Source organism: Rousettus aegyptiacus, unplaced genomic scaffold (genome assembly GCF_014176215.1).
Source record: "Rousettus aegyptiacus isolate mRouAeg1 unplaced genomic scaffold, mRouAeg1.p scaffold_m13_p_12, whole genome shotgun sequence".
NCBI classification, from domain to species: Eukaryota; Metazoa; Chordata; class Mammalia; order Chiroptera; family Pteropodidae; genus Rousettus; species Rousettus aegyptiacus.
In genome coordinates, this window is record NW_023416287.1 from 19,658,995 (window position 1) to 19,681,869 (window position 22,875).

Sequence of the window (22,875 nt, forward strand, 5' to 3'; positions counted from 1 at the left end):
CTGAGCTCCTGAAAATCAGGGCCTCTCTAGTCTCCCCTCAGCCTCAGTGGAGCCCAAGGAGGCCCTCAGATCTGCTGTCCCCTTGATCTTGCTTAAGTCCTACAGTATGAGAAGGTTGCAATGTCCTGTGGCTTCCTGTCATGTTGGGGGCACTGGGCAGTAGTCAGGCCATAGAACCAAGCCATGGCCCTGAGACCTGCTTGCTCTGTGGTCTCAGGCAAGTCCCTTCCCCTCTCTGGGCATCAGTGTTTTTATCTGTAAAATGACAGGGCTAGATACGACACTCTCTGGGGAGAGTTCCATAGGTGGGGCCTGTCCTTACCTTGCCAAGCCCGAGGATGTCCTGCAGATGACTGACCCTTACCTCTGGACCTAGGAACGAGGAAGCCCTTATATTCAGGAGCCTGATTAGCTACTTGGATAATTAAGGGTTTATTAAGGCCCAGATAATTATCTAAAGGACTGAAGAACAGGAGCCCCAAAGCTCACGTGACACTTCAGTCTGTTCCAATGTAAATAGCACAGAGGATGAAGGTGGCTGAGGAGCCCAGGTGGCTGCAGGAGGACACGCACTGGTGGGAGGAATGCAGTCACTGGAGCGGGCATCAGGGCTCACATTGCCCCCTTCCCTAGACCCAGAACCTCCCACAAGCAAACGGGCAGTTGGGATTCTTATCCTGAGAGGGGTCCTGGTACCTACAGGGAGAGACGGGCACTATGCAAGTCAACACCAAAAAGCCAGATCATTCTTGGGGAGAAAAGGGTAGTGGAAGCCACCAAACCAGGGGGATGGGCAGGGAGAGAATGTGGTTATCATCAGAGCAGAAGACCCCTGGAGCAGGGGATGTTGGAGCTGATACCTAAGGGTGAGCAGAGCCAGCTCTGCAAGGCAAGGCGAAGGTGTTTCAGGACGGGGCCAGCAAGTGCAAAGGCCTGCGAGACATTGGCTGGACCATTAGGCCTTGTGACCCCTCTGAGATTCACAAGGGGCATGAGGAGCCAATTGTCCAGTGGGGTAGCCTCAGATGGATGCTCCTAGAGGAGATGCCAGTAAATGCTGGGGGGTGGGAGGGTGGGGCTTTGAAAGGCAATGAAGGCAGGATGACCTCAGGGCCACACAGTAAGTTGGCCACAGAGGTAGGGCTAGAACCCAGGCCTTGGAGTGCCCAGCTTCTGCTCTGCTCTCCATGAGGCCCTTGGGATCACCTCAAGGCTGATGAACAGTCCTGGGAGGGCCGGTGAAGGACTGAGGTTTTCCTCATCCACCCCACAGGGAACCCACAGGTCTAAGGAAGCTATTCTTCCCATTGTGCATTTGGAGCCACTGTGGCAGGAGTATGGGGCAACGGCCTGCCTGATGGCAGTGGGCCAAAGCCAGGGTTAGGACAGGGGGAGAAAAGAACCCAGGTCAGCCCAGCCAGTCTCCATCCTGATCTTGACCTTGAGCTAGAGGAGCCAGTCTACAGATAGCATCACTTTATCCTGCAGATCCGCCCCCGACAGACAGAGGGACAGGCAGGCCTCACCTCCTCCTTCCACAAGCAAATCCACCTGGTATGATTCTGGTCACCGGTCGCCTGGCCCCCACTGCCTCCCTACAGGGCCATGCTGGGTATTGAGGGGGGAGGGGAGGCATCAAGGACATAGGGTTGGCTCACTGGACTGACCGCTTAATAGATGGACTCTATATGATCTTTTTCGAGGTCATTGCTTCCTTTATGGGCTGTGTCTATGTATTAAAATTTTCGTCTCCCATATTTTAAAATACTTAGCCTTGGGCTGAGCTGATATTAAGTCCCAATAAAAGTAGGATTAATGAATTAGTTAACTAAGCAACCAAATGAAATAAAGGCCATGATGTCCTGAGCAAAATCATCAGGTTGGATTTTACAGTCTGCCCCTTTCCACTCTCTCACCACCGCCCCATCTTCTTCCCACCACCAAGACTCTGGGCTGGTTCCAGGCCCCTCAGCCTGTCACACTGAGACTTTACAGATGAACCTGTAACCTATATAGCAGGAGAGGCTAGTGTTATACACTACCAAAGGGTTTGCTTACTGACAGTGCAAATTCAGGGACATTTTACTCCCCAGGAAAACGTAAACAGAATATGAATCTTGTGTATCTGGGCAGGAAGAAACACTATCTCTGGCTAAGAGATTAGCTTAAAATGAGGGGAGAAAAATCACATGGCTTTCTTTGCTAATGTTTGCATCCTCAATCTTCCCTAGGCCATCTTGTTGGGTATGACCCACTGGGTTTGAAGAGCTTTTGGAAGCAAAAGGAATTAGACATATTCAGTGAAGCCATAGTCCCAGGAGGCAGATTCTGCCTCCTTCCAACAGACAAAAAAAACTTGCTCATGACCTGAGTAAACCAAAGGTGGAGAAGCTGCTTGAGAAGTCAGGAAACTCCCTGTCCCTTGAGGCTCACGACCCAAGGACAACCCCCAGGTTGGGGTGCTGGAGATAGAAGAGGGAACTGGACACCTTACGTCTGGATTCTAGGAAGGTTGCAGTCCCAGGGATCTGCTGCCATCCAGCTCGGAGACTCGACACATTTGTCTCCTTGCTGGGCCTTCGTCTCCACATCTGTGAAAGGGGACTCCATACTCTGCATGCCTCACTCACAGGGCTCTTATGAGATTCTAGGAATAAGCAGGGATGTGACAATGTAGAGAGGAAAAGGCATGGGACATGCCTCCAGGTAAGGCACAGTGCCGAAAGTGCCACCATGGCATTTGTAACTTCTAGGTTGTCTATGTTGCTCTCCAGGATTCTCTCAAAATATGAGCTCCCCTGGGCAAGGGGGTGATGGGATCAGCAGATAAGACCACCAGAGATGTAGTCACATCTTCCTCTTCCAGGCAGCTCCAGTGGCTCTAGGGATAGACAGGAACCAGGGACAGCATGTAGGGAATGATTGACCTCAGGTATGCAAAGAGTTCACAGGGCCTGACTGGAAATTGCAGCTCAAGAGAAGGTGTTTAATGCAAGAAAGAACAGGTATGTACGCCTGGAGAAGCAATTTTCTCCCCTCAAGGGGGCAAATGGAGGAAGGGGCTGGGTGAGGGAAGAAGTAGGGAGAGAAGGGGAAAGGGATGGGGTAGGAGGAGGTGAGGCAGGGTAACGCAGGCATACAGTGAAGATTAAAGAGCCCAGTTGGGCCATCCAGCTTGCTAGAGATGATTAAGTGTGGCATTGCTTCAGTCTTCCAAGTGGCTTGAGACACAAGGGTCCTGGCCCTCATGCCAGGCAGCTTGCTGGCCCACTCAGCTCTCCCAGTGGCCCCACCTCAGTGCTCATAGAGAAGTTTGCTGGATACCACCACGTAGCCCTGAAAGGCAAAGAAAACCATGAAGCCACATGACGACCAGTAGGACCTTCAGCTGCCCCATCAGCCTGGCTCTGAGTTCATGCTGTGTCACTCTCGCTGTGTGTCTGAGAACAGTCCTTTGCCTCTCTGGGCTCAGTTTCTTACTCTGTCATAACAGCACCCACCTTGAAAGACTGCTATAAGGATGCAGTGAGACCATGCAGGTAGAGCGCTCAGCATGGGGCCGGCACTTGATGCGTGCTTCCTACATGCTCAGTACTGTCACCGTTTTATGCTTAGGAGTCCAGATCATTGAGTATCTTCTCCAAGTCCAAGTCTCCCTAGCAGAGTCAGGCACCCTTCCCGCCCCCACCACGTCCTCTGCTCTCTACATTGTACTGAAGAAACATCCTGGGGGCCTGCTGATCTTTCTTTCATTCATTCATTCATTCATTCATTCAGCAAATCTTCACCAAGCCTTTATTACGAGCCAAGCCCTGTCCCAGGTGCTAGCGATCCAGCAGAGAACAAGCCAGACCAAGTTCCTACCCAGGTGTAGCTCTTATGTGGTCCAATACGGTAGCCACGAGCTACATGTGGCTAATTACATTTCAATTAATTAAAATTAAATAAAATTTAAAATTCAGCTCCTCAGTTGTACAGGCCACATTTCAAGTGCCCGATAGCCACCCATGCCCAGTGGCCAATAGTGGCAACTGCGTTGGACAGTGCAGAGGTCCATCCTCACAGAAAGTTCTATTGGGCTGTGCTAGTCTAGCGACCTTTGACTTCAGATCCACTTGGCTGGATTTGTGTCAAGGTGGGTCAGCCGCTAACCGTGCTTGTATGGGGGCGTCTTAGGGAAATTCCCACTAATAACCTTGGCTCCTCCACGTGCCTATTATTCCTTCTTAAAGGGGTGGATTGCCCAAGTGCCTTGGGACCATGGTCCTTAAGCGACGAGGGCATCCTCCCCAGAAGGACACCAGTGGGTCCCACTTGGGGTGGGGGTGCAAATAACACACAGATGTTGAGCTCGAGGGACCTCGGCTAAGCTTTCTGTCCTGTGCATGTCTTGTTATGTGAAATAGGAAGAATATATCTTTTTATGTCCTGAATGAAACAGAAAGAAGTTATAGGATCTCACCTTTGGGCAGTGGTCATGATTGAATTTCACTGTGGGCCCACGATTTCTGATCAGGGAAAGTGATTCTAGAAGAGTCAGGGGGCCCCTCCCTCATCCAGCTGAACTTGGTTTGTGTACAAAGCTGGAAGGAACCCCTCTGTCACACTCGCCCAGAAACCAATGTGACCATGCCTGTTCCAGAGCACAGAAGTAAGGGACAACTGAAGGCCCCTGAGTGTGGCCTGTTGTGATATTTGATGAGGACTGAAGGGCGGTGAAACCCGCCCACCAGTGTCTCTTCATATCCTGACTTTTGAATCTCATTGCAATTAAGGATTCATGGAGTAGTCTTGGCAGGAGCAGGGGCTCCCCCAGGCCTGGCTGACCCTAAGACCACATTGTTTGCACTAGAAGGGACACAGGAGAGAAGTGGCTCCCATCTCCCTGATCCCAGCCTCTCTCCAAGGATGGAGGAGTCCCCTCTGGTCACACCCACAGACTCTCACCTCATGGACAAAGATCTCAGCGTTGAGATAGTAGAGGCTGACCACGTTGGGGAGGGCAATCCCCATGCCCAAGAGAGCTGCAGGAGGGAAAGGAGAAACCAAGTTCAGCTGGGAGGCACTGATGGAGCACTACTGGAACATGTCCTGTGCTGAAGTCCTCATGTGCATCGTGATACCAAGTCCCAGACACCCAGGAGGTGGGAGCCCTGGTTATTGCACTCACTTTACAGAAGGGAAAGCTGAGGATTAGGGAGGGGAAAAAACTTTGCTGCAATCATACAGTTGCTCAACAGGTGAGCTAAGGGGCTCACAGGTAGCTGGATTCCAAAGGCCACTCTCTTGACCTTTGAAGCCTGGAGTGGTGTGGGACAGGAGGGCGCAAGAGGGGCCACACTGGGGCTGAGGGCAGAGCTCACCATTGAGATGGTCCAGCAGAGGCTTCTCAAACACAGTGCCTATTTGTGCATGCACTTGATCTGTCTGCAGCCGTGGAACCAGGGAGAAGGGTGACCGTAGGCCCGTCCCAGCGAGGGGCCGAGAGAGATAGGCAGGCCACACAGACGGACACATGGATGGCAGAGGCACAGAGAAAGGAAGGAAGGCACATTATCCCTGACCCACCTTCAAGCAGAGACCATCTACCCCCGGGGCCAGGTCAGTATACTGAGCATTATGCATCCAGGATCCACTCACCTGAGGGGAGGCTGAGAGACTTGCACCTGACTGATACTCACTCACAGTATGACCACCAGGCGACTGGCAGACCACCTGATGTCAAGTGGCTAGCTGCCCTGTTGGCACTGACTGATAGACAGATGGACTGACCTTGGATAGACTGATGGGGCATATTGACTGACAGGCCAACCAACAATGGTGGCCCAGCCACGTGCATGACCAAAGGAGCAGCCAACACTGTTTAATGCTGGCTTGTCCAATTATCAGTGGTCTCAGAGATTTTGGGGGCTGACAAGTCACCAGCCACCAGACAGGCAAGCCGAGGTTGATTGACCATCTGGCCAATGGACAGACAGCCTGGGAAAGACAGATTGTCCAATGGATGGACCGCCGACTGACCACTGTCCCCAAGCACCCCAGGCAGAAGCCTGCTTAGGGTGGCACACATAGATACATGCATGCACAAGCAGGCATGCACACACATACCCCTTTCCCCGGTGCAAGGCCTTCCCCGCCCAGTGAGGGGACCTCTGGAGACCTCAGCCCCATACTCACATCAATGAATCCCACATTGGAAGAATTCACAGTGAGCTTGACATCCCTGAAATGGAAGCAGGAGGATTAGGGATGGGACCTAATGCCCACCACCACCCATACCATACTTGCACCCCAGGCTCCTCTGACAGTCAATGTGCCAGGTGACACCGTGATAGGTGGTGGCGAGCCAATTGCACAGAGAAACACTCTGAGGCTGCTGGGTCCAGGAGGCCTTGCTTACCCCAGCACAGATGTGATCCCCCGAAGCTTCACCTTGGACACGGAGAGCTGGAGGCTGAGGTTCACTGCCTGAGTGTGCGGGGAGAACAGGGTCAAAGGGCACAAAGCCATGTGGGAGCTTTCAGCTGGCCGCCAGTGACCCCAGCCTCCCACTCATCCCCCTACTCATTCAGGTGTTTGTGGAGCACAGGCCAGTAGGGGAGATGAACAATAACCAAGCAGAATTTTTTCAGAGAGTAGTAGGTACCACAAAGGTAGAGTGGAGGCATGGAGAGGGATGATGGGGACCATCTTTCTCAGGGTGGTCTTGGAAGGCTGCCCTGAAGAGGGATGCAACATTTAAGCTGAGACCTGAAAGATGAGGAGAAGCCAACCGCGCCAAGAGCCAGGGGAAGGGTGTCCTAGGCACAAGGTACGACACGTGCAAAAGTCCTGAGGCAGGAATATCCTGGCACACTGAAGGAACAGCTAGGCCGGTATGGATAGGACAGAGCAGGTGAGGAGAGTGCAGCAGAAAGTAAGGTCTCCTTGCAAGTCAGCCACCCTTCCAGAGCCAGCCCTTCCCAGCCCACCTCACTCACCACGTTGAGGGAGAAAAGGGACTGGAAAGCTGAGTTGGATGTCACAGCCAGGACCTCCACAAAGGGCTGCAGCTGCAGTGTGGCATTGTTGGTATGGAGAATGACCAAGGGCGTGGCACTCAGCCGCACCTTGAGCACCACAGGCCTGGGGTTGGGGAACTGGTGGGTCACCTAGGAAAGCAGAGGGGGAGAAAGAGAGGAGGGCACCTGGGGGCAAAGGCTGGGTGGGCTCTCCACTTGTCATTCTTCTGATGCTGATTAGGTCACTGTTTGTCCCTGACTGGTCCACAGAGGTGGGGCCACCCCAATCCCCTACCCATGGGGATGCCCAGTCTGGGGTAATAGGCATGAAGACAGGCACAGCCTGTGCTAGGAGAAAGGGATGCTCAGGGGCTGTGGAAGGTCAAGGAGCCTCCTGGACCAGACTAGGGGTTTGGTCCTCCCCTAGAGGTAATCTCCGAACTCGATCTTGAAGATGGATAAGAGAAAGGAAGCAGAAAGAACACCCCAAACAGAGGGCAGTGCTTGGGCATTTCTCCATAGTGAGGAGAAAATAACATGTCTGCGCAGGAGGGGCTCTCCTGAGATGGAAGGGTGCACATGTAAGAGTAGATGCTGAACCCCGCTTGGGACAGATATGGACCAGCAGAGATCCCACAGCCCAGAGATCCCCCCAACCCCAATCTCAGGTCTCAGCCCCTAGAATGACCAGAAACCTCACCAACCTCAGGAATGAGATGGCCCAGCATGGAGGTGTTCAGCAGGTTGTCATCTGACTTCTGAAATCAGCATCACATGCCATGATAGGTTTTAAGGCAATTGCTCCCCAAGCTAGACCACCCCTTACCTCCCTCAAACCTCTATTTAACCCTTTCAACAGCCACCCTGTGACCTCAAAACTCCAGCCACCCCACCCATTCACAATTTAGCCCCTATAGGGTTTCCCCAGGCCAGGGCCCAGGGTGTGCCTGCCCCGCAGATCCGGCCCTCACCAGCTGCCCTGTGATGTCCATGTTTAGGGTACCAGCCTTCTGCAGCAGCAGGAGGACAGAGTCGAACAGGTCCTGGGAGAGGCCCACAGTTGCCATGGCACTGTCAGTGCCTACGTGCTCTGGCAGCGTGAAACGTGTGGCATTCACAGGCAGGACGATGGGCTTGCCCAGCAGGAAGAGAACAGCCTGTAGGGGAGGGTTGGGAAGGAGACGAGCATGGGGGCCTCAGGAGGGAGGTGGCTCCATCACAGACCCTGGGTTTTGAAATGCTGCCCACCCCAAGATGTCACACATCCAACCTCACACCTGGAATGCCATTCCAGCACCTCTACCACCAACTCCCCTGCTCCTTTAGGAATTTTCCAGAACACCAAGGACTCCAGAGGCAACAAGCCTTCAGCTCTGGGCTGATGAGGAGGCACTTACATTGATATCCAAGGAAATGTAGTCATTAGTGATATTGGGTGCACTGATCATGAAGTAGCGAATCTGGGACTCAGGACCCACAGGGTTGAGGCCTAAATGAAACCAGAATGAAGAAGAAAAGATGTCACACTTAGCATCGTCTGCCAGTGCCTCATCTATGCAGAAAACTCAATTATCTGAGTACCTTGGTTCACCAAACTCAGGCCAACAAACAAACAAACAAACAAACAAACAGGAAAAAGCCCATGAGTAAGCAAACAAGTTGCAAAGCACGTACATCTAAAATCCAGCCACCCCTAATCTGACTCTTAGCTTAGACACAATCCTAACAGTTTTGGTTTCTGTTCCAAGATGATAGAGGACTAGAGACCCCAAATTAGAAAGAAAGAGAAAGGTCACACTAGGCACAAACACCCCCTGACAAAGGCAAGAAGGAACCACAGGAAAAGAAGGGAGTTCACGTTCACTGAGGTTCAGACGTTTGACTTACACTGTCACATTCAGTCCTCACCAGTCCTGTAGGGTTAAGAGCCCATTTTACACACACACACACACACACACACACACACACACACACACACACCACATCATTTGTTGAGTCTAGCTGTGCCCTGGATTGCATACCTGGTCCATCTGACTCCAAAGGTATACTCTCTCCACTTAATCAGCCTCCTACAGGAATTCAAAAGGCACGGGCCCCTGTGCCATTCAGTGCCAGAGCACATCAGTGCCTGCATCCCTAAATGTCTTCAGGGGGCCTTTCAGGGAGACACATCTGAGAGCTCGATACCTATAAGGCAAGTTCCCCCAAGGCTCAGAACATTCGGATTGAGAAGTTGCACAGTGTGACTCTCCAGTGGGAACCGTATCTCCAGACACAGCTAGGCTAGACAACATGCAGGTGAAGCCTCAACCCCACTGTCAGGAAAGCCAATAACTCCTTCCCAAAGGCTCTGCATAACACAGTTTTAGTGTCTCTGTCTGTGTATGTGTTCATTTAGATTTCTTTCTGATTTTCTACTGTCTCTTCTGCATTTAATTTCATTTTCCCTAATATTCGGGGGATTTCTTATGATTGTAAAAGCAATGTAGTATAATCAGTGGTTGTCGAAGACTGGGGAGGTTGGAGCGGGGCAGCTCGAAAGGATTCTAGGGGCTGGTGTAATGTTCTGTGTATCAAGTGTGGTGGTAATTACGTGACTTTATGCACTTTCAAAACTCACAGACAATACCATAGAGGGTGACTTACTCTGTTTTTAAAATGAATAAATAGTTCAAAACTTTAAATGATAGTACGTATTTATTGTGAACATATAGAACATTTTTTAAAGATGGAAGAAATATAATCCAGAATCTCAAATTTATTTCTTTTTCGGTATTTTCTTATACAGAAGTAAACTTCTCCCTCGCTCTCTCAGTAAAACTGGAGTGAAGCTATGTATCTATATATTTTTATGTCCTCTTTTTTATTTAAAGAGTGACATTATACATTGTTTAAGACCACAGGCTTTCAAGAAGACTGTCTTAGTTTCTTCATCTGTAAAAGGGAGCTAATAACACTACAGTAAATATTAGCTTTTATTATATTGTATTTTGACAGGCATATTGCTGGTTAATGCTTCCTTTAAACTATGCTTTTTAATGGCTCCTTTCACTCCATGCTCTATGTATACACGACTCATATAAACAGTCTCCTAGGGTTAGACACTTAGTTTTCCTTTACTCATTTTTTTTTTTAATTCCTCAAAGACATGGGCAAGGGCTGGTTTTTGGTATGAACCTAATTACAAGTCATCATGATGGAGAAAACCCTGCTAAGGAAGACAGGAGAGACTAATGTTTATTGAGTCTATTTTATGCCAGGCACTTAACCTGTGCTGTCTTATAGCAGTCCATGGGAGAAGTGAAATTTTGATTCCCATTTTTGGATTGGAATGGTTAGGCTCAGAGAGATGGGTGACTTCCTCAAGGTCACAAAGCAGATGAGCAACAGCGTCAGAATCACCCTCATGTCCCTTGATTCCAAGTCCAATTTCTTTGACCTCCCGGTGCCTTCTATTAAGGTAATATGGAGATTGAGGCAGTGATGGAAGTGGGTGAAATCAAAGAATGTTCCCCAGACAAGGTGACTGGGCTGTGAAATGTGGGCAGAGCAGTAGGTGGACATGTGAGAAGGAGAAAACCAGAATGAGCTGGTTCATGGGTCCCTCTAGCACCAGGCTGAGGATTTTAGACTCAGAGCCTCTGGTTTCTCATGTATAAACTGGGCATAAAAAATGCTACCTTATAGGACTGTTATAAGAAGTTTGCACAAGAAAACCAAACTTACCTTGATATGACAATATTCTCCGAGGAACCCACCACGGATAAGCGTGGACCCTGCCAGACATCCCTCCTGGCTTAACACCAGCATGCTGGTCCTAAATCCCATCCCTACATCCCCCACACACCTGTCCCAGGCTGGGCAAGAGTTAGATGCAGACCCTGACTCAAAGGTAAAGCCAATTGATCGCAAAGTGCAGCTGCCAACAGCCAACAGCTCTGGATTTTACAAAGTTGATGACTATAACGTGGGAGAAACACTAAAATCCTAGGCAAGACCATTTGACAGGAGAAGCTTCCAAATAGGCTCGTGAAAATAAAACAGAGGAAGCTCTGCGTTATGCTCAGGGCTCAGTGAGAACATATTATCCCCCAATTCAACACAGGATGCATTCTTTGATCAGTCTAGGGGTGGGTGGGTAATTGCCAGGTAGTTCTCAAATATTGATACATATTGAAACTGCCGAAAAGAAATGAAGCTGATCTACTTTCATAGCTTTTAATTTCAAGTTGTAAGACAAAGTTGTGATGGAGCCTTGTTTAGCACGCACTGTGGCCACTGTGCATAGTGGCCGCAAGCACCTGGGACTCCATCTGCCATAGTAGAGTAAGGTATATGGAGCGGTGGGGAGGTGAACAATGGCTGATGGGAGTTAGTGGATGTATAGCCCTGCTCCTGCCTCTTGAGGAGAAGGTTAGGCATGTTCTTTTCTATACCCAAGAGTTCTCCAATGGGAGGGAGCCCCATGAGCCACAGCAGTTACCTGCCCATTAACACATCTTCCTTTCCTTATCACCGCTCCCTCACCCCCCATTTGAGTCACTTATACTAAATTCCTCATCTCAGGGTCTTCTATTTCTGGGGGATTAGCCTATGACACTGACCTTCTGCTAATATACTCCTAGAACTCCCTGGATAATTAGGACTTCTGGATAAAGAGGTAGGACGAGCCTGACAGTGTTGAGGAGAGGGAGCCTTGACTCTGGGTGGTGGGTGGCTCCTGAGAAGGGAAACAGGATTAAGGGCCCTTGGGAGCAGAAGAGCTTGAGTTCTGTCAAGGACATGTTGAGTGGGAGGAGCATGGGGGACTTTCCAGAAGGAGGTGTCCAGGAAGAAATGAACTATAAGAGCCAGAGCCCTGAAGTGGGGAGTGGGGAGAGTCTGGCAAAGAATGTGAGAGATATGGGCGCAAAACCAGGGGAGGAGGGAGTCTCTGAATCTCCAGGTGGAGGAGGAGGCAATTGCAAACTTCATATACTCCTCCTTACACACACATACACACACACCGAACATGGTTCTAGAATATGGAGATTCCCAGATTCCATCAGTAATTTTTCAGTCATCCAACAGTTGATCAGGAGTTGGGTCTTGAAGAGTCTTGGGGGCCTGAGAGGGTCTCAGAGGTCCCTCCACAGCCCTGGGCTCCCAGGTCTTACCAATTAAAGTGCCCAGGTGGACGTTGAGGTCCTGCGCCAGGTTGGAGATGCTCAGGCACAGCTGCGGCAAGACAAAGGAGGTTGGGTCAGGGGCACTCGGGTCTGGAAGCCTCCCTCAGCCTGGACACCAAGGCCTGAGATCCCTCCCTTCCTCTACCACCCAGAGAGCATCTTTGGGCATCTCTTCTGAGCACTGGGGAGTCAGAGGGGGAGTTAATATCCATGGGCATTGAGGAAAGAACAGGGGCTGAGGGACACAGCAGAAGTGGCCACAGTTGGGCCTGGGTGACTAATGCATCGGGTCCCACAGGGCCAGCTGGTGGAATAGTGCTACTTGAGGAAGAGGCAGGCAGCAGTCAGCAAGCCAGGCCAGGGAGACTAGGGTTCTCCTGGGCAGAGTGGCGGCCAGAGAAGCATATTAAGCTGGGGTCACTGTGATGGAGGTGGCAGAGGAGAGACTGCAAGGCTGGGGATGGTCACTGCCCGGTCCAAGCAAGAGCTGGTGAGGCTGGGCCAGGTGAGGCCAGGTGGCAGAGGAGAGGGCCGGGTCAGGTTGTATTGCCTTCCACTCCGGAGCCTCAGAAAGATGAGAGGGCTAAGGCCTGCCTCCAGGGGGTGTGGGGTGGCATGCAGTGGGTTCATTTGGTCTCTACTGCTGCCCCTTAAAGGAGGTGGCAGTGAGGTGAGAAGGGGTAGAGATGAAGAACTAGCTCCATCTTGGCAGCAGGACCCTAACCACTGGACACCATCTCTCACCCAGTCAACCGCAGGCAGCTAATAACAAGAGCTAAAATATAAACAGTAATGGCAGCACCCGGCCCCAACTGTCCTAAACTCTTTGTGGATCTTAATGCGCTCAACCCTCAAGCCAGCCCACCAGGACATTTACTCTCTCTGCATTGCAGATGTAGAATTGGGGGCAGAGGTGAGGTTAGGTGGCCTGTCCAGTTCACAGCTGGAAAGAAGGGGAATCGGAACACAGACCGCATCTGGCTTCAGTGCCCATGTCTTTGTCCACTCTCATTTTGTCATCTCTTCACTAGCCACACAGCCTCTGAAAGCACAGCCACCCTCTAGCATGGAATTAGGGCTGCCCAAAAAGATGAGCCTCCTTCCCCTGTTACCCCCCAAACCTGCCCTTGTTTGGGCCTTCCTGTCAGTGGCCTGGAACAACTTCTTCCCTGCCCTCATGGGAAAATTGGAGGAGTTCTATGAAGGGCCTTCAATAAATAAATAAATAAATAATAGACGACAGAGAGAGAGAGAGAGAGAGAGAGAGAGAGAGAGAGAGAAAGAGAAAGAGAGAGAGATGGATGATAGACAGATAATAAGGCAGTAACCATTCCAATCTCCCCATGCCTGCAAACCCCCATTTATTCACCATGCCTGCTGAGGTAAGAGATGACCTGCTTTCTGAGAGATCTGGCAGGAGGCCCTTTACCTTGTTACGCAGGACAGCTTTGATGTGATGCTGTATCTGGACCAGCAAGGCCGTGCTAAGGAAAAGACATAAGAAGGCTCCTTAGCGCTGAGTCAGTGCATTTGGTCCTGTCTCTCTTGGCAAAGCCACCCATCTGGGTGAGAAGTCTTTTCTCAGGCAAGGGGTCAGTGATTCCCATTTCACACCCTGCCATCAGCTGAACACAATTGTCCCCACAGGTGAGGAAACCGAGCCTCAAACCATAAGTCACTGGCATCAAGGTTTGGAAGTAGCTAAGATGTGATAATGAGGCCAGTCTTGGGGGAGATAGAGTGGGCGTTGTAAAAGCCGGGCTCAGCCACGTCCTCAGCCAGTGGGCTTTGTGGGCCACTCTGATCGCCATGAGGAAGGGGTGCTTCCTGCTTGGACTCCAATTCTCTGTGACACCATTAGTAAAGTCCCTACCTCGCTCTGGGCATCAGTTTTTCCTCTGAACAGTGAGAGATTGGTCTAAGTTGGTGTGTCTCCACAGAGATGCCTATGTTTGCTAAAATGTTGATCCAAGCTATAGCCCAAACCCACGGACTTGCCTCTTGGGGGAGGTAGGAAGATGGCATCTGTGTTTTTAATGCCATCAACCTCGGGGCTTCCATTTCCATGAGCAGCGCCTGCCTGTGAGGGCCGCGAGGGGACGTGAGTTACACGTGATGATCATGGGACATGAGCAGGACTTATAAACAACTCTTCTCTGGAGAAAATACAGTCCAAAATGTTCAACCACCTCACGGTGAGCCCCTACCCATGTGTGGGAAAGAGTAGACAAAATGCAGAGGATTCACAAGCACTGGGTTAGTCAGGCCGTGAGAGTTTGAACCTTGCTCCAGCATTTGTCAGCTGTGTGACTTCAGGCAAATCACTTAACTGCTCTGTGCCTCCATTTTTTCTCCTATGAAATGGAAAAAATAGCTACACCCTCCTGGTAGGATTACTGTTAGACAATGCTCCGAAAGGGCCTAGAATGTAACCAGCTCTCAGCAGGTTCTCTGGAGGCAGGAGCTGCTGTAAGCTTTAGATAGGACATGAGAGGCCACTTCACACAATGAGAGCTTGGTGGGTCCCAGTCCCCTAGACCTCGGACTCCCTATCTCTGCAGGAAGGGACAGCCCTCTGAAGTCCCTAATTAAGGTATAAGCCCACAATCCCTTCCTGAATAGTATGTTAATGGCTAATGTGCATTGTTATATGGCTGGAGGGTGGGACAATAGAGAGGACTTGGGCTCTGGCTGCACACTCACTGTATGACCTCAGGCAAGTTCCTACACCTCTCTGATCCTTAGAGTGCTCAGCTGGATGTGATATTGGGGGTCTTTTAGGCTCATTGTGGCAAATGGATGAAGCCTTGAGCAGGAAGCTCAGAATATAGCACCACAGCCCAGGCACCCACCTGTGATTGCCATCAAGCACAATGGCATTATTGAAGAATGAGGAGCAGGTGGAGATGCTGACAACGGGAGTCCTGATGGAGTCCGGGGCCACATGAGCATCAGCCAGCAGTACCACAGGTAGAACCAGCTCCAGGGGCTCTGGGACTCTGCAGGGACACCAATCCTGAGACACAGCTGCGTCGCCCAGAAGAGCCCATGTCGACCGATTTGAGACCTTGAAAACCCCTGGAGCCCAAGCCTGCCCTCCACTTGACACAGGCAGAATCCCCACTCAGCATGATATGGTCCCACTTGAGCCCCCCAAACTCCACTCAGGGTCACAGACATTACAGTAGTTGGGTGTGAACTCTGGCTCCCCATGCCCTCTTACTGCGAGACCCAAGTCAGTCATTCCCCATACTGAGCCTCAGTTTCCTTTTGATAAAATGGACATAAGATTGATGATACTGATCTCACAGGGCTGTGCTGTTTTCTATGAGGCAGTCACGTGAAAACACCCTGCTTGGAGCCTTTCCCACAGTAAACACTTATAAACTAGGAGTGTCAGGACAGAGGAATTAAAATAAGAGACTTCTCTGAAGGTCCAGCTCATAATTTGAAAATTAAATGCATATAAAGTGACTGAGGCACAGAAATAATTCTAATAGCTATGTTTATTGATCACCTACTATGTGTGTAATTTTAATGAATTAATTTAATGAATCCATGCACTGCAACCCTCATAAACCTGTTGTGAAATTTCATCCCATTTTACAGCAGAGAAGACTGAGAGATGGAGAAGAAAAGTAACTCTGATCGTCCCTGAAAACCTTCTTAACCCCTCCCGACAAGGAGATTCACTCACCGAAAGACCTTGAAAGTAAAATTGGCTGCTGCCAACATGTGTATCCCAAAACCGGCAATGAAGTTCAGGTCCAGGTGGGACACCTGCACATTCAGAATCTGGACCCTGCAGGGTAGGAATGGAGGTGACGGGCTGGCCCCCATTAAACCATGGAATTAACTCTGGGGTGAGTGCCCTGAGCCATATACACACTGTTGATGTTATAAAGGACTTTCTGACAATTGGAGCCATGAGATGAGGAATAGGTAGTGAGTTCTTCATCACAGGGGGCATACAAGCCTTGTATGGACAACAAGCTGGTAGGCAAAAGATGCAGAGAGGATCCCAGCACTGGACTAGAATTGGGTGAGATGATTTCTCGGGTCTTGGAGGGATTTTAGTGTTTGAATGAGGTCTGGAAAGCTGGAAGGTGGGGAAAGAAAGGCTTTGGGACCCACAGAAGGCAGAAATCTCCTCTATAGAATTCTAGTCAACAGCTTTGGCTTGTAGCTCTCCAGCAATGGGAAACTTACTCCCTTAAAAGCTGCCTATTCTGATTGCTAAGCACTTCGCAACCATCATTCCTTTTTTTCTAAACGAAAGTCTTTTTTTTTTTTTTCTGCACAGCAGTGGTAGGGGCAGGAGGAAATTCAAAACACTACAAATAGTATAAATTTTAAAAATCACATCAAAACTCCACAAACACTCTCACTGTTGGCACTTGGGTGACATCCTTCCATAACTCTTCTTAGGACACAGGCTGACCTAGAACCTACTTTTTTTCACTTGACAACCATCCCAGATGTGTTCCCACATCTATAAACAAGGACCCTCGGTGCTGTAATCAAACAACCACGTGCAGTCCGTCGTGTGGCTGGATAACCAATCATTTAGGAACCCTCAGTTGTTAGGAATTGATGTTGTTCCCAGTTCTCCACCATTATCAACCACACTGTGAGCAACATTCCAGCCCTACCTAGGGGCCTCAAACTGGAGTGGGGAGGGCCTCCGAGTCAGCTGCTTTTTTACCCATCTGTATTAAATATTTGAAGTTAGTCTCCATCATTCAAAACTTTATAATGTGTGTGTGTGTGTGTGTGTGTGTGTGTGTGTGTTTTTCTTGTGAATCCAGAGATCTGGCAATAGTAAATCTGTGTCCACATAGATGGGGACAGCTGGCCAAGTCCCTGGAGGTATCTGAGCTTAATGGGGTAAGGGGGATTCTGTGGGGGTAAATTACACAGATTTGTGTCTAAATTCAGTGTCTAGCTTTTGGAGGCAGTAGCCAAGGGTCCTGCCAGCACTGGGAACCCAGGAGCCACAATCTTGGCCGCTGGAGACAGAAATCTACAAATTCAAAGGCACCAGGCCCCCATATCTCTTGGTCTCATCTCCTAAGTCCTCCTGTGACTGCTCATCTAGTGGGTGGGTGTATCTAACCGAGTGAGGGAAGCACTCATTTAGCTGGTGGGGAAACACTCACCTATAGACCAGAGTGTTCATTTAGTGGACTGGAGCATTCTTCCCAGGGGATGAGGGGACTCACCTGGCAAATGGGAACACTCACCTGGTGACAAGAGCACTTTATCTGGAGGGCAGGAGCACTCACCTGGAGGGCTGAAGCACCTCTCCACTCCAGTCCAGGAAATGCGGGACAGTGACCTGCAGGGCCCGCTGGAGAGGGGCTTTCCCGGTTTCAGACACTGTGAGGCCAGAGCAGGGCCAGGTCAGGCTGCCCTCGGGAGCCACCAAGGAAGACCACACCATCTGCCATCTGCTCCACATCCTGAGAGGGGAGGGCTCAGAAACTGGAAGGGGTAGGCTTGTCCATGGACACAGGGGGCCAGTCTGCTCCCCATAAGCCCTCCTTGGGTGCACGCCTCACACCAGAACCGCAAGGCATGCCATCCCTCTCTCACTCTGCCTCTTGAAATCCTACTGTCTACCCCACTCCTCAGAAACAATAACAAACTTGCTTTGCCCTTTTGCAAGATTCTGATAGGATTCCACCTCCTCTGGAGCCTCCCCAAGTCCCCAAGCAGAGCGCCCCACCAGTTGAATGGTGGTGGGGCCTTGGGGATGGAGGCTGAGGACTCTGGAGTCCCTATGATTCTGGGTGCAACCCCCAGCTCTGCTACTCTGCTACTCTGCTACTCACTATCTGTGTGACTGCTCTGTGCCTCAGTTTCCCTACCTATAAATTTGCAATGATTATAATGGTACCCATCACATAGGGTCCTTATAATGGCTCAGTACGCAATAAATGTCAGCTTTCCCTGTTGCTCTTCATTTTTGTGATAATAATGGCTAATATTTCTATAGTTTCTCTTTTGTTCTTCCAGGACTGTCTGAGTGATTTGCTTTTCATCACAACTCTATGACATAGGTACTATATTATGCCCAGTTTATAGATGGAAAAGAACACCTGGAAAGGGAATGTCAAGTCGGAGCTGAAGTCAGATCTTGGCTCCCAAGCCCCTGGACCTCCTCACACACCTGCGCTGCTGGACCAAGGGAGGTGCCGATTAAATGTGAATGGAATTAAAATGAAAAGTGATGGTCCGGAGGAGAGAACCTGAGGAGTCAAGAGGCCCGAACTCTGCTCAGACTCACTGTGGGATCTGAGGAAGTCCCTGTGTGCCTCTAGTCCTCAGTTTCCCCGGATGCAAGCATAAAGGCAGTGGTCTCTATGCTCTTAATGCCCCTCTCCAGCCTGAGCATCTGTGACTGAGCTGAGACCCACACCCAAGCCTCTGGGCTCCATCCACAGTGCACCCCCTACACAGGGCTTAAACTCTGGGGCTTGCAGACAGGAACTGGAAGGGCACTGTTAAGAAGCCACCCAGCCTGACCTTGGAAAGAGGTGCGTGAGGCTTGGGCTTCCTGTCGGATTTCCGCCAAGAGCAAACACAGGCGGGTGCACCCAGAGGGCTCTCGGGACAAAGGAGGTTCACATGGGACAGGCGGAGAGAGAGTGACTAGCGGAGGGCAGTGGCCTCACATCCCTGCCTACAGGCATCTGTGCATGGCACCATGTGCTAGTCACACTCTCACACGGATCACTGACCCCTTTCACTGCCTTTTCATCTGCCCGGATACAAAGTCCTGGAAGGCTGCGGGTGCACCGGGGGGACCCTGCTGCTTCCCTGAGTCACTGTCTCACTGCTTCGTGGCCTGGGCCACTGACAGAACCTTCTACTGTCTGACCTGAGTCCTTCACACTGTAACCTGAGTTTAGTCTTGTCTCAAGGGAGATTGCTTCTGACTTCTCACCACTGACCCAACTTAGGTGGAACCCCAAAAGCCTCTCCGGGGGCAGCCGTGGGGGGGGGCAGCCTTTGTCCCTCTTTGGGCCTAGGTTTCCTCATTGTCCCTTCCCTAGGGGTGGAGCAGACTCACAGGACAGAGGCCTCGCCCAAGATAGGCCCAATGAGAGGCTGGCTCTTTTCACCGTGAGTGCAGCAAGGATCTAATGCCATGCTCCTCCAGACCATGCTAGACACACCCTCTCCAGCATGCAAGTGCACACAGACCCCCCATGCACACACATGTACACCCAGGGTGTGCAGCCACACCTGCACACACACACACACACACACACACACACACACACACACACACACATCCAGGCGCCATGACACTTGCACATGATTGGACACCCACTTGACACTCAAGTACACACGCGGGCATATCTCCATGAACTTTCAAACCCATATAGATACACACAAGCAAAAGTAGCCACTCAAACTGATCCATGCCCACCCCACTTGGTCCCGTGAGCACAATCACGAGGGTACACTTGCATATGGGACAAAACGTATACTCCCATTCATGCATTCACTTAATATTTATTGAGCAGGCACTGTCTGAGATCCAGGGACACAGTGACAGACGAATAAGATCTGCTGGGTCCTTGGCGGGGGGACGGTTGAGTTCACAAATATACACGCACACTTAGGACTGCACACACACATACAGACATGGAATCACATGTATGCACTCATGCAGGACAGCACAGCGGTCACGTCCCTTACCGTAGCTCAGCATGGCTTTGTTTAGTCTGACCACAGTACCCGGCACGGAGGTGCCAACCATGGGCAGCAGGAGTGCCAGCAGCAGGCCCAGCTCACATGCCCGAGCCATGGCGGTCCTGGCCACTGCCACCAAGACCTGTGGGCTGGGGTGGGGACAAGCATCAGGGAACTTGTCCAGAATGCCTCCCCCCGCAGCCTGGAGGTCGCAAGCCCTGAGTAGTGATTCCAGCCCTGTGCCAGGCTCCACATATCACTTTGGGAAGAATCACCTTTTCCTGCCTGCTTCATCAGGAACCAGGGCTCTGGTCTGGAAATGGCTCACAAGGCCCAGAGAAGACATGGCCTTGCCTAAGGCCGTACGGCAAACTAGGGCCAGCGCAGGGGCCAAGCTATGCAGGAGGAAGATGGTGACACTCTCAGATAGGGAGACTAAAGGCAACTTCCTGTCCCAAGAAGAGAGCCCAGACCCACCACCCAAGGCCTGGAGCTGTGTCATCTGATGCTAGGAATCCAGCCCAGTCTGATAGTCCAGCCTGGGGTCCAGCCGTCCCAACCCAGCCAGAGGAGGACCCAGGGTGGCTCCTGTCCTCATCTCATCCTATGCCAGATAAGGAATGTTCCAAAAGTGGGCCTCTTCACTGCCCTCTGGCCCCTCCCAACCCAATCCATCCAAGTGGACAGATCTATGTCCGATTTGGGGAGAGGGAGCTAGGAAGGAATGAAGGGCCACTGCTCAGATGGGCTAACTGAGTCTTGGTGGGCAACACTTTCCCAGAGTCCCACAGCAAGACCAGGGATGGACCCTTCTGCAGAAGATTGTTGAAAGTACTGTGCACATTGAGCAGATGGAGAAGTGGAAGCTCCTCCTTAGAGGAGTGCCAGCCCATGCCCAGTCCTACCTCTGGTGGTTCCTGGAACAGGTAGACTCTCAGCACCAACCTAGCCCTCCACTGCCCCAGTCAGATGCGGAAGCTGCTTTATGAGGTTTCCCTGGTATGTAGGACCCACCTGGGAAGGGACATGGGGATGGACAGGTTTGCTTGTGGTTGCAACTGTTTTCCTTGCAAACATGGCTTATGCCAAAGTGTCTCATCTCCCACGGGGCTGCCACGTAGTAGCCAGGGCCAGCTGCCAACCACTGCAAGACCCTGGGGTTGTGCAGCTTTAGGGCCTGAAAGGCCAGGAGATCTCTGGAAGGAGGGCTGCTCTTAGGAGGGTCCCCTCATCACCCAGACTGTCCTGGCCAGACCCAGGAGGAAGAGGATACCCAAAGTCAGGGGGATGGCTGCAGTAACCTCTCGGGCCTGGCACCTCCAAGCTGGCCCAGAAACGTGACCCTTTTAGGAGGAGCAGGAGGCTATCTGAGCCCCAGTGACTGACTGAGCCCTGATCCTGGTCGCAGACTAAGCCCTGGCCCTTGCCATAGACTGTGTCCTTAACCTCATCAGACATTAAGTCCTAATTCAAAGGGCCACAGACAAGAGGGTGCCAGATGATCCGGTCTTTGCTACGTAACACCCCAGCCTCTCTCCAAATGCACATCCATCTCAAATGGATTTAGCCTGTTATATCTTTCCACACTACAAACTCCAGGGTCCATCTTGGCTATATGAGTTCCAAGAAGCTGTGTGCACATGAAAGAATTTGTATATATGTGTGTGTATGAGTGCATGTTTATGTGTGTATATGGTTGTGTGTGCATAGTCATGCATACATATGCGCATTAGGTCATAAGTACAGGCATCAGAGGAAAGTGTGCGCATGAGTCTGTACGTGAAACGAGCATGTTGACGTATTGGTTTATGGTGTTACATGCTTGTTTACATGACCCTACATGAGTGCAGGTGTGGGGAATTCTGTGTACAGTATGTGTATGTGGGCTCAGTATACTGAGTGCGTCTATGGGTCTGTGCGTGTATGTGTACGTGTGTATAGTGACTGTTTCTTAGTTTTGGGGAGGGGAATATGTATTTTTGTGTGTACACTTAGGCACAGGAAGTGATGGCACAACTGCAGGGAAGGCCCCTCTGTTTATCTTTTCTTATAATTAAATTTATTAGAGTGGCATTGGTTAATAAAATTTACAAGTTTTGAGTGTACAATTCTATAATATGTCATCTGTATATTGTATTGTGTGTTCACCACCCAAAGTTAAATTTCATTCTATCACCATATATTTGACCCCCTTTACCTTGTCGACCATCCCCTACCCCCCTTCCCTCTGGTCACCACTAAACTGTTGTCCAGATCCGTGAGTCTGTTTGTTTGTCTTGTTCTTTTGTTGCTGTCAGATTTATATCCCACATATGAACGAAATCACATGGGTCTCAAACCCTCCATTTCTCTGTGTGGCCCACCTGGGGTACAGACACAAGGGACCTCGGGTCCTTCCCCGACTGCAGAGCCCTCCATGTCTCCCACCAACTCCACATCAGCCCAAATACCAGGCCCAGAGCCCAAGCCCACGCTGTGCTGGGTCCCTGATAGAACCCACAGAGTCAACAGAGTCCATAGACACAACTGAGTTCTCCCTGAAGAGGCCAGAGCTCACATGGACCAGCCCTGCCTCCTAGCCAGTGCTCCCCGCCCTATTCTATAGACAAAAAGGAATGAGAAGAGCCAGCTGCATGCTCCTTAACACCCTACTCCTAGCCTTAACTTGCTTACTAATGCTTAAGACTAGCTTCCCTGGCCCTCGCCATGGTCACAAACAGCAGACTCAGTGTAAAGGGACACAAATATTGACCGAAGCCTCTCTTAGAGTTTGCTTTCTGCGTGAACACTTCCTCTTTTTTGGCATTTCCAGCACAGGGGACTTTGGGGGACAGCCAGTAGACACAAAAGAGTAAGATTCTCATCTGCCTCTCCTCCTTACAGTGATGGCAAGCACTGTTCAGTGGCAGCTGCTCCATGCGAGGTTTTCTGCCAGCCACTTTACCCTCATCCCCAGGGATGGGAGCTGGTTCCGCTCATCCCCGCAGCCAATGCCTGCAACA

The 22,875-nt window shown here is 50.7% G+C and overlaps 1 protein-coding gene across 1 annotated transcript; it reads right to left on the reverse strand.

Moving 5' to 3' along the window:
* Nucleotides 1-3,275: 3,275 nt before the first annotated feature.
* On the reverse strand, nt 3,276-19,988 carry BPIFB2 (BPI fold containing family B member 2). The gene is made up of 15 exons (XM_016162213.2): nt 19,880-19,988; nt 17,455-17,548; nt 15,867-15,971; nt 15,022-15,168; nt 13,599-13,653; nt 12,158-12,218; nt 8,399-8,490; nt 7,973-8,158; nt 7,706-7,759; nt 6,977-7,151; nt 6,401-6,464; nt 6,178-6,223; nt 5,364-5,427; nt 4,948-5,024; nt 3,276-3,336 (listed from the first exon to the last, which is right to left on the reverse strand). The coding sequence occupies exons 1-15, from the start codon at nt 19,986-19,988 to the stop codon at nt 3,295-3,297; spliced, it is 1,371 nt and encodes a 456-aa protein (XP_016017699.2). The 3' UTR covers nt 3,276-3,294.
* Between the last annotated feature and the right edge of the window lie 2,887 nt (nt 19,989-22,875).

What these genes read in the sequence shown, in the direction of transcription:
- BPIFB2 (XM_016162213.2), bottom strand. Translation starts at nt 19,988, where the DNA reads ATGGCTCGGGCATGTGAGCTGGGCCTGCTGCTGGCACTCCTGCTGCCC. An exon ending in GGGATCACATCTGTGCTGGG is followed by an intron (nt 6,224 to 6,400) that starts GTAAGCAAGGCC and finishes CTTCCATTTCAG; the next exon opens with GGATGTCAAGCTCACTGTGA. An exon ending in CCAATGTGGGATTCATTGAT is followed by an intron (nt 5,428 to 6,177) that starts GTGAGTATGGGG and finishes CCACGGCTGCAG; the next exon opens with ACAGATCAAGTGCATGCACA.